General features: G+C 45.5%; 2 protein-coding genes across 3 annotated transcripts; one reads left to right on the top strand and one right to left on the bottom strand.

The window, feature by feature from the left end:
- The first annotated feature begins 4,554 nt into the window (after positions 1–4,554).
- LOC136493009 (putative HVA22-like protein g) lies at positions 4,555–6,667 on the top strand. 2 transcript variants are annotated; one of them, XM_066489037.1, is made up of 6 exons: positions 4,555–4,880; positions 4,995–5,093; positions 5,595–5,651; positions 5,741–5,804; positions 5,905–6,111; positions 6,212–6,667. In XM_066489037.1, the coding sequence occupies exons 2-6, from the start codon at positions 5,014–5,016 to the stop codon at positions 6,326–6,328; spliced, it is 525 nt and encodes a 174-aa protein (XP_066345134.1). In that variant the 5' UTR covers positions 4,555–4,880; positions 4,995–5,013; the 3' UTR covers positions 6,329–6,667. The 2 variants fall into 2 exon arrangements, with proteins under 2 accessions (XP_066345134.1, XP_066345133.1); XM_066489036.1 differs by having other exon boundaries at positions 4,555–4,876.
- A 109-nt stretch (positions 6,668–6,776) lies between these two features.
- Positions 6,777–9,112, bottom strand: LOC136493010 (dolichol-phosphate mannose synthase subunit 3-like). The gene is made up of 4 exons (XM_066489038.1): positions 8,859–9,112; positions 7,914–8,034; positions 7,713–7,820; positions 6,777–7,173 (listed from the first exon to the last, which is right to left on the bottom strand). Exons 2-4 carry the CDS (start codon positions 8,013–8,015, stop codon positions 7,114–7,116), a joined length of 270 nt encoding a protein of 89 aa, XP_066345135.1. The 5' UTR covers positions 8,016–8,034; positions 8,859–9,112; the 3' UTR covers positions 6,777–7,113.
- Between the last annotated feature and the right edge of the window lie 1,219 nt (positions 9,113–10,331).

The following is a 10,331-nucleotide window of genomic DNA, read 5'->3' on the forward strand; positions in this document are numbered from 1 at the left end:
GTATTTCAGGTACCCGATAGACACCCGCAGATAAAATTAGGTACCCACACAAACTCTATGGCTTCGTTCACTGGTCTGAAACTTTGGCTAAAATTGACCGAAAAACACTGTTCCGACTGAATTGTTGTGAGAGAAAAATATTGTTCCAACTAAAAAAATCGAACCAGTTGAATATGAGGTAAGCCAAACAGAACCATAGGAGAAAGTCATACGAAAACTGTGGATACCCACATCCACGGGAGATTGTCATTGCTAGCTGAAATACACCCTCTTCTTTTGTGGCGCAGATTAGGATTTGAAATCATTAAGCTTTCCAAAGCTTGACTAACAATAATTCAAATTATATACCAATATAACTTACCGTATGAAAGTCATATTAAGAGACTCGTATTGCAGAAAACCTTTTAATATGGCTATGATTTTTATAATAATAACTGATGAATGTTGTAAGAGAAATTGATAGCTACTAGTAAGATGTAGTCATATTAAACACTTTCTAGATATATTAATACGCCTTACGGAGGATAAATGAGGGCCTTGTCCCCACGTCCGTCAGTACGTCACCGGCAGTCCCTCTCGGTTTGAATGCGCGTGGAGCAGGCGTACAAGGGGGTCCATGAATCTATAGCTGTTCATCATGATTTGACAATCTCACAGCCTCACAGGACATATCGTCCTCAGCTAGGTGAGGTCCCAGCTGATTCCGTCCAATCCAACCAAGCCCTCGTTTAGTTCAGCGCGGAATCGGCGCCGTCGGAGTTACTGTAGCCACAGTGGCTACTGTAGCATTTCGTTTGTATTTGGTAATAATTGTCCAAACGTTGACTAATTAGGCTCAAAACGTTCGTCTCGTAAAGTACAACAAAACTGTGCAATTAGTTTTTGATTTCATCAACATTTAGTACTCCATGCATGTACCGCAAGTTTGATGTGACGGGAAATCTTCTTTTTGCATAGTGCCAAATTCTGAAAATTGGGGGAACTAAACACCCCCCAAGCGAACAGCCATCCAATTCAAGTCCCATGTTTTTTTTTTCTTTTTCTTTTGGACAACAATCCAAGTCTCATGTTGACCAGTCGTCAAGAGCTACCCGTGTGAAAATTTCCATGGGGCGTAGTACATCCGTAAAAGTAAAATGCTGCCCTATTAGCCTAGGCTGCCAAGTTGAGCTGAAAATCGTTGCTCGATATGGGCTCTTTGGATCCATGTAAACAGTTAGCATCTATTAGCGACTTCATACTAGCTAATATGACTAATAAGTTAACATCCTCTAGTCTAGTTAATAATTAGCAAGTCAGTTTAAAAATACTTGTACTAATTTTAGCTACTACTTTTTAATGGTAATGAATCCAAAGAGAACCTAATAAGATGTTATTTTGCATCATTTCGAGTTTCATTCTCAACTTTATTAATTGTCAGAGGCCAGAGCTCGACTCAGAAAGAGCCTACTAAAACAAAGCGCACCGCGCACCTGCGACCGCGGTGGCAGTTAGTTCTAGACAAGAGTTTTCTTTCGGTTCACCTACTTAATAAGGGAACCAAAGAGGAAAAGATAAACCAAAACTCAATTAAACATTTTTACTTCTATAAAAGCACAGCTGTTGCTACAAATGCTACACTCTTATAAACTACCGTGTACAACTTTAGTGCTATTTGAAAGAAACTTAGAGCATGTTTGGTACCGCTAAGCCACATGTGCTTTGCGGGCAAAGTTGGAGCCCTTCGGACAGAGCCAGTTTTTGCAGCTCCACGTTTATACACGAAATATGTTCCGACTCTAGGTTTTACCGCCTAGAAGCCCTCTTCCTCGTGAGGGTGTTTGGTGTGGCTTCGCCCGTCGAGCGAAAAGAGAAGCCAGAGCGAGAACCTCACTAAACAGACCATTAACTTATGCAAAAGTTCCCCAAATGGGCCTTAATAACTTAAAACATTTTTAAGAGTCTTTGTAAATCCCACATTTAATATTATTATTTTGAGAGTCATTTGCATAAAAATTGTTTTCTATGTCTTTTCACAACCAATCAATTTTTCTATATCTTGTGTGCACTTTAAAAAGCTATTTTCGTTTTCTATTTTGAGCTTGCGGAAAATCTGAAATAAAATATGATATATTTGGATAACTAATTACAGAAGTTGTTGAAGGGTATTTTAACAAAATTTCTATTTCTAACCGTTAGAAGGGGTATAGAGTCTCTTGAGTGATCAGAACAGAAGTTCCGTATCGCTCTCTCTCCTTGGCATTGTACAGCTCCACACGAATCTTCCTGACCGATAGTTTTTCTTTTCTTTTCTTTTTACCGTGTTACAGTACGGAGTACACCATTTGCAACTGTCGTTCCAATTCCAAGTAAGGGTGCGTTTGGTTCGCGAAATAAAAACTTTTGGATGTCGCATCGGATGTTTCGGGGATGTTGGAAAATGTTTTCGGATACTAATAAAAAAAAACTAATTACATAGCTCGCCTAGAAATTACGAGACGAATTTATTAAGCCTAATTAATCCGTCATTAGCGCATGTTAGTTACTGTAGCACTTATGGCTAATCATGGACTAATTAGTTTTAAAACATTCGTCTCGCGATTTTCAACCAAACTGTGCAATTAATTTTTTTTCATCTATATTTAATACTCCATATATATGTACCGTAAGATTCAATGTAATAGTTTGGGTTGAAAATTTTTAGGAACTAAACCAGGCCTAACCCTCCTCCTGTGTGGCCCTGGAGAACACAGCTCCTAGCTTTTAGACTGCTGCAGCGATGCTTGCATGGCTGGAGCCACGGACTCACAGAGTCACAGGCCAACAGGTGCTTGCTCTGCAACAGCACGAGCCCGTCGGGGCCGCCTTGCTCCCCCTGATGGTTGCCGCAGCTCAGCAGCCCCAAACAAACAGATCGCAAGCTGCATTAGGAATGGATCGTGTTATTTTGGAGACCGATGCAGCTACCGTTGCTAAAGCTTTATCAGACCCAACTACGGATAGATCAGTGATTGGAATTCTGATGGCTGAGATCAAAACTCAAATGTTTTTTGAGTTTTCTGCATGTATTATTTCTCATGTACCCAGAGTTTGTAATGTTGTAGCTCATACCCTGGCGGCCATTGGCTTGAACGGGCTAGGTAGCTGCAGAGCACTGGGCACCTCCGGGCTCCGGCCCACCGGGCTTCTGCGCCTTCATTGCACTGCACTGGTAGGGCGACGCGGCGGCGGCAACAGCGATCGCGCGCGCGCGCCAGCATGCTTGTAGGACGAGGACCACCAGCGCGCGTTCCGCCGCGTCGAAATCGCGCGAGCACCTAACGTAACCAACCAACCGTGCGCCGCTCTGCCAGCCAGCCAGCCGTGTGCCATTTTGATGCGTGTGCGTGCCATCGTCCCGTACGCATGGATTATGCTGCAGCTGATTGTTGAGATGAACAAGTACAGCCAAGCCAGGACCAAAGGTTGTTGGTTGGTCCACGCGTGTTGTGGGGGATACGAGTATCAGGCCATGCGCAAAGTGAAAGATCCCGTGATGAGTTTTTTTTTTCCTGGAAAGTATCAGCCTCTGTTGTTCTTTTCTTCTACCGCAGTGCTGCCCTTGTCACTCAAAAAAAACACACACTCTTCCATTCAGTCCCTTCAGATCCACTGCACCAAAAAATATTAAAATCTTTTATTCAGACATTCAGTACCTTCAGATCCACCGCACTGAAAAAGAAACAATATTAAACATCCAGCTTGCGTTACTGATAGATGGATTGGTGTTTCTGAAGAGAATCTCTCCAAGGTGGGCATCTTGGAGTATCATTCATCAAAGCTGCACCAACCTGACGACAATTTTCAGCGCTGAAGATATTAGCAGTTGTCAAAGTAGCTTACTGTTAATAATTTGCCTGCCTCCCTTTACGGAGACTGTCAAACTTGCCCATGCAATTCTGTATGCTAGCTGCAACAGAGTTGTAAGGTGTCCCAGCATCAACACCACTCCAGTAGCAATTCGAAGCAAAAGCTCATGGATAAGGATTTAGAGGTGCATATATACTTGGCCACTACCTAAACCTTATCTCGCTACTGAACGCAAATCATTACAATAATATATACACAATTTAGACTTTTAATAATATGGGACCGCTGAATAAAAGAAAACTCAAAGAGCAGTGGCCCTCCTCTGCTATTAGTTCAGACGTAATGCACTTGAAATTAATTCGGCTATAAATCAGAAACCACCTGAACACTTCTCCCAAATTAAAACGTCTCATGACTCAGTATGAACAGTTCATTTCCAATTGGATTGGATAGAGTGGGTCATGACTACAAACAGAAGATACAATCACTAATTGACTCTCCTTGTTCCGTCAATAATTCTGACTTCACTTTCAGTTTTGGTGGGTTTTATGTCACATCACACCAAACGGCCCCAAATTATGACTAAATTATTCAGCTCCTTTTTTCTAAGTTTCTACTTTCCACACACACCCAATTCAACTTTCTCTTTAGTATATTCACAAAATTCTCCCCTGATCCACAACTCATCAATCATCATCATGTGTCCTAAATCCAATGCTATCAGGTGCAGCTGCAAGGGGCAATTCCGTAATTTCTCCCACCCGAAGAGGAGTTCTGCCGGTGCCGGAGCAGCTGAGCTAAACCACCTGCCGGGCTCTTGTCTCGTCGTCTGTAACTTGGCTGGTAAGCAAGTCGTCACCCGTCAGCCACCAGCGAGTCTTACGGCTCTCACCAAGCAAGTCGTTAGGATAGGCTGTTTGCCCACCCATCCATCGTTTGCGCGACCAAGAAATCGAGAACTCAGGCAAGGCGTCCTCCTCCTCTTCCTCCCGTCGTGAATTCCACGCTGGTCCGGGATGTCGACCGAGCTCCTGACGAAATTCCTCACGTAGGTGCCCCCTTCAACCCCAGTCCAGGCCTTTCTTGCCTGAAATTTGGTGGGGCTTTGCGGTGCCGGGCGACTGTGTTGCTGGGCTCATCTGTTGTTTAATTTGACTTTATTGCAGATTGCTGTTCGGGTATGCCATGCCAGCGCTGGAGTGTTTCAAGGCGATCGAGCAGCGGCCCGGCCGGACAGATCAGCTCCGCTTCTGGTGCGAGTATTGGTAATGATTCAGAATCCTTTTTCTTTGGGTGATTAATCTGCTTTAGGCCTTTAGCTTCATGTGATTTCATTTCCTCAACTGGGTGTTGGGTGGTGATGCGAATTCGAACTGGTACTAATAGAGAGGGCTGGATACTTGGATCTGTCGAACCTGATGCTCGTCCACAAAAGGGGATCGATTTCTTCTATCTAGTAGGTACAGTGTTTGTTTCGCTTGATGTGGAATTCAGTAGCAAATTATTATTGTTTACCCCTTTCTATGAATCAAAGAATTATGTAAAATAAATTCAGTAGCAAATCCCATTCTCCTTTATGATAAGGATTATATATGTAGCAAGTTCGTAGTTGGGATAAATAAGCACACCATCTTCTAGTTCGTTGCTGATTTTTTTTGTGGTGGTTGACTTCAGACGATAAACTGAAACTGAAAGTCTGCAGTGTCATAACGTTCACTTTTGGGTCTTGGTCTTGCTAAGTTTGACTAGTTTCAGCAATCTTGCAGGATCATCCTGGTCCTCCTTGTCATGTTGGATGAAATTGCCGGGGTTCTCATTTCTAAGTAATCACCAAAACACAAATCTGAAACTCATGTTCCTTCAGAAAAGTGACAGTGGTCTGACGATTTCCCCCCTGCCATTCCTGTCACAGGATTCCAATGTACTACGAGCTGAAGCTAGCCTTCCTCGTCTACTTGTGGTACCCAAAGACAAGGGTATGTACTAGAAATACTGTCTGCGGTTCACCAACAAAAAGATGTACTTGCAAGCCGCTGATCAAATCTCGGAACTGAATGTTGTTGTGCTGTGAACCAGGGAACTGACATCGTGTACGAGACCTTTCTCCAGCCGCTGGTGATGCAGTACCAGCCCAACATCGAGGCCAGGCTACAGTACCTGCGTGCCAACGCCGGGGACATCCTCGTCTTCTACCTCAAGAACTTCACCGAGAGGGGCTACGACCTCTTCCTCCGGGTGCTCGACTACGTCCGGTCGCAGGCGTCCAGAGGGTCAAGAACACGGGTACACACACACTACCTTCACCAATTTGGCTATATGTTCTTCTCTTCTTCAGAGGTTAGTGCAAGTTTTGTGAATTGTGTCTGTTTCCCGTGGGGTGCAGAGATTCTTCTCGTTCCGAGGGGAACGGGCGGAGAGGCCAAGCTTCGCCGATGACTATGCCACTGGCGGCGACCGGAGGGATGGGGGAAGGCACCGCCGGCCACGCAGTGGCTACTAGTAGACCAAGTAGCCACTGGATGTATAGGATGTGCACAGAAACAGAAACGATTACTCGTATAGGCTTAGGTAGGATCAACTCAAGCAAACCATTGTGAACCAGATTGATTTGAACACAGGTGGCTTACGGACAAAACTTTCAGGATTCTATCTTTTCAAGGTTAGGAAACCTTTGATTATTTGAGCAAGAATATTTACCATCTGACATTCTGATCTCAAAGAGCTCATTGTTAGCAATTGTGGCATTAAACAAATCAGAATATCTGTTAATTGTAAATTTGTAACATGCCATATTGAAAGGAAGAAACTTTGGAAGTTCTGGACAAAATTTCAAACACTAGTTGATTTCTGGGCTGATAAGCCCGGCTGATACTGGTTTGTTGTGATAGGAAAATACTGTACCATGGTTGATAAGCCCTGACTGAAACCAACACAACTGAATCCACAAAAGGACTTGCGAGTACAAGCAACTGTCATAAGGCATAAGGTGATATACTGAACAGCAGAATTGGTAAAGGGTCCACTGCCTGGAAATCGAGATAGAAACCAAATATTTCCTAGAAAAGTTCACTTTTCAAACTTAAAAAAATACCAGCAAGTCAACGTGAGCCCCGTCATTGAAAAGCATAACTGTAACATGCCAACTCACTAAAACTGTGTTAGTAATAGCTGAACATAGCGATATGTTTCCTATCTACAGTAAGTATCCAAAAAAGCAACCTATTCCTAGGAACAGAATGGTGAACCTTCAAGACGGTCATGACTGTCAACCACTTAAAATTGATCTCACTCAGAGCCCACATCAACACCCTTCTTTGCTAAGAATTCCTTTGCCTCCACAATATCCTGCATAATACGTCAATCTCAGACATAGAATAAAACGAGGTATGGTCATACAGCCAAAACAAAAATCATTTAGGCGCCGTTTGGGAGAGCTCAAGCTTCAGCTTCTCCGAACAGAATCACTTCTAACCAGCCAAACGCTCAAAATGCCAACTGATTCAGGTGGGCAGGGCATCAACAGAGAATCACTTCTCCATTTACACTACGAGCTAGGAGCTAAAAAAACCTGCTTCACCCTGCTCCCTGTTATATTCTGGTGGGGATCAGCAGAGAATCAATTCTCATCAACTCCCCACCCTGCTCCCTCCTAGGAATCCAATGGAATCACTACATTAGAGAATCAAGGAGCAGAGCTGAAGAATCACGGAGCGGAGCTCTCCCAAACGGGGCCTTAGCAATTAGCATGGATTTCTTTGTCATGGTATGTATGAAGATTCATGAGATGTACTGCAAAGACAGCTCAAGAAGTTTCCAAGGTTCCTCAGTTTAGTCATGGATAGATTCAGAAAAGAAATTTAGTCCCTAAGACTAAAATAGCTAACCTGTTGCAGTAGTATAGCTTCCTGAGGACAAGTTGGGAAGAACATAAGTCCAAATCCAACCATAAAAAGGCCGTAGCATCCAAGAGCCACGACCAAGTAGATGGGAAGCTGAAACAGGAACAACCAAATTCATAAACAAACAACTAATCGCCTTTCACTATTTTTTAAAGATATTTACTAGAAAAAATCAGTGACGCTGACCAGCCAAGTATAACTTCGAGGAACAGTTGAGGTTTTAAGTAGAGCAATCCAGGTAGCTGAGATTGCTACCAGTATTGCAGCAATCTTGAATATGTGCTTCATTTGGGGATGAGGTGCTTTCCTGTCATAAAAGAAAAAAAATAAAAGGATGACAAACAAAACATAGCTGATACGATTACTTATTCCAAACATACAAGCAGTTGCACAGCTTAATTATGTTCATGCTGCTGCTGGTGGGTTTAGGGCACGTTTGGATGCCTCGCTCTGCCTTGCTTTGCTTGGCTCGGCATCAAGATACCCGTTTGGTTGGTTTGCTTCCGTTCTCGGTTCCTGCGCTATCGAGAATCTCGGTCGCCAACCCAAGCGAGCTGAAACCACTCTCTGTAGCTGGCAAAGCCTGGCCTGGCCGAGCAAAGCAAGGCGAGCTGGCCATGTAAACCAACCAAACGCGCCCTTAGTTGCACACGGTACTCTAGATTGATTTAAGCTGGGCAAAATGTATAGATCTTTGAGAAGGATACACTGCTGGAGGGGAACCATAAATGCTAGCACCTAGAGCATTACAGTTGCGATCCAGGTGGTTAACGAAAAGGTACAATACATGAATGGTGATCCTATGCACCTTTTCTTTGAGCAGCAGCTAAACATGTGGATTATTGTGGGAGCCTTCACAATTTCACGAACAGATCTAGGTCACCCAGCAGCATCAACATACTATGTGGTTTTGTGCTATCAATACTAAGCCAACTTCATGGGATCGGACAGAGGGCCCGTTTACCATAAACTCGATAGACTTTGACTTTTAGATCAATCGACTTTGACTTCTTCATTTTTTGAAAGGAAATGCCACTGCCTACCAGGAACCAAATGCGTATCTATGAAATTTTGCAATTGGCAATGACACAGAACATAGCAAAGGCCAAAGGGGGTTCGAATTTTCATTACCTCGGAGGTTCGGACAGTCGGACTTCGCAGCAGACAGCAGACAACTGGAGCAGGCCGGCTCCTGCGGGATCTCGCCCAGCGGGCGGCGGCCGAACGCGCGGGCCACGGGGGCAGGGCGGCGGGCAGCGCGCCGGCGGCCGGCGCCGCGAGCGACCGCGTGGCGCGGCTGGAGGGCTGGAGGCGCGGGCGGGTGGCGGCGGCGCGGAGTGATTCCGCGTCCCGGCGTCCGTCGAAGCTCGGAAGCTGCTGGCGGCTTGCCCTACGGCGGGCCAGATGTCAGACTGGGCATATTTTAACCGAGAACCGAACCGAACCGAGCCGAACCGAACCGAACTTTTGGTTTTTCGGTCTTTCGGTTTCGGTTTCGGTTTCATGTTTCCAGTGTTTCGGTGTTCGGCTTCGGCGTCGGTTTGCAGGCGACGAAAACCGAACACCCGATCAAACCGAACTCTGTTGTAGCGCACCCTGCCGCTCGCAATCGCACGGCACCAGTCCTGGCCCAAGAAGGCCCATCACGTGAAGCTCCCAGAGCCTGCAGCCAAAAGGAAGGACTCCCGTGCCCGTGTCCCTGTCTTGCCATCCCTCTCTCCTTTCCTTTTCCTTCATCCTTATCTCTTTCTCCTTCGCTCTTCTCTCGAGTCTCAAATCTCGATCTATCCGCTCATGCGACGCAGCCGTGCTTGTGAGCAGCGAGTGTGGAGTGCGGACGAGCGGCAAGCTTGTCGTCGTGGCCGCGCATGGCAAGCTAGGCGGCGCGGCTGCGCGTGGTAGCCCGGCGGCCAGCGCGGCAGATGGCGCAGGCACAGGGAGCGAGTGCGAGTTGAGCGCCCTGGGAGGCAGCGCAGCAAGATGCAAGTGCAGCGAAGCTGGTCAGCGAGCACTGTTGGTCATCAAATCAGGCACCAACCCACTTTGAACTACGATGGTGGCATGCGACACCCACACAGGTATTAATTTTCATTGGTTCTTGGCTTGTTGGGGAGACGTGAGCAAGAGTCGATGGAGCGGATGAGCAGCAGGGACATATGCTGAGGTTTGGGGGAAACCGAACACCGAGCCAATTAAACCGAAAACCGAACACGTCGGTTTCTGTTTTTGACGTCCACCGATCGGTTGTTGTTTTGCGCAAACCGAAGTTTTTCAACACCGAACAAACCGAACCGAATGATCGGTTTAAACCGATTGCCCACCCTGAGCCAGATGGGTGGGGGAGTGGGGGAATTGGGGAGTGGGGAGTGGGAAGGCCAGATGGGCCATTGGGCCGTTCGGCCTGGTGTGGCCTGTGGGCTACTTTGTGTTTGACGCGAATTAGAGCCAGAAAATAGCTAAGAATACCAATTTTGAGACCGAGCAACTCAAAAAGATTGTCTAAAACTAGATTCTAAAATTAAAGATTTAGCCATGGTCTAAAATAAAACATCTCTTAAAAAAAGTAGTGCAATGCAACAGTCTTTCTAAATTTTCGATTCTCTA

The sequence above is a fragment of the Miscanthus floridulus genome, chromosome 11, assembly GCF_019320115.1.
Source record: "Miscanthus floridulus cultivar M001 chromosome 11, ASM1932011v1, whole genome shotgun sequence".
In the NCBI taxonomy this organism is placed as follows: Eukaryota; Viridiplantae; Streptophyta; class Magnoliopsida; order Poales; family Poaceae; genus Miscanthus; species Miscanthus floridulus.

Bases quoted from the DNA above. Each gene is read 5' to 3' on its own strand.
- LOC136493010 (XM_066489038.1), bottom strand. From the start codon at position 8,015: ATGAAGCACATATTCAAGATTGCTGCAATACTGGTAGCAATCTCAGCT. The intron at 7,821-7,913 runs GTCAGCGTCACT...TTCCTGTTTCAG, and splicing joins CTCGAAGTTATACTTGGCTG to CTTCCCATCTACTTGGTCGT. The intron at 7,174-7,712 runs GTTAGCTATTTT...CGTATTATGCAG, and splicing joins AAGCTATACTACTGCAACAG to GATATTGTGGAGGCAAAGGA.
- LOC136493009 (XM_066489036.1), top strand. From the start codon at position 4,845: ATGTCGACCGAGCTCCTGACGAAATTCCTCAC. The intron at 4,877-4,994 runs GTAGGTGCCCCC...ACTTTATTGCAG, and splicing joins CTCCTGACGAAATTCCTCAC to ATTGCTGTTCGGGTATGCCA. The intron at 5,805-5,904 runs GTATGTACTAGA...GCTGTGAACCAG, and splicing joins TGTGGTACCCAAAGACAAGG to GGAACTGACATCGTGTACGA.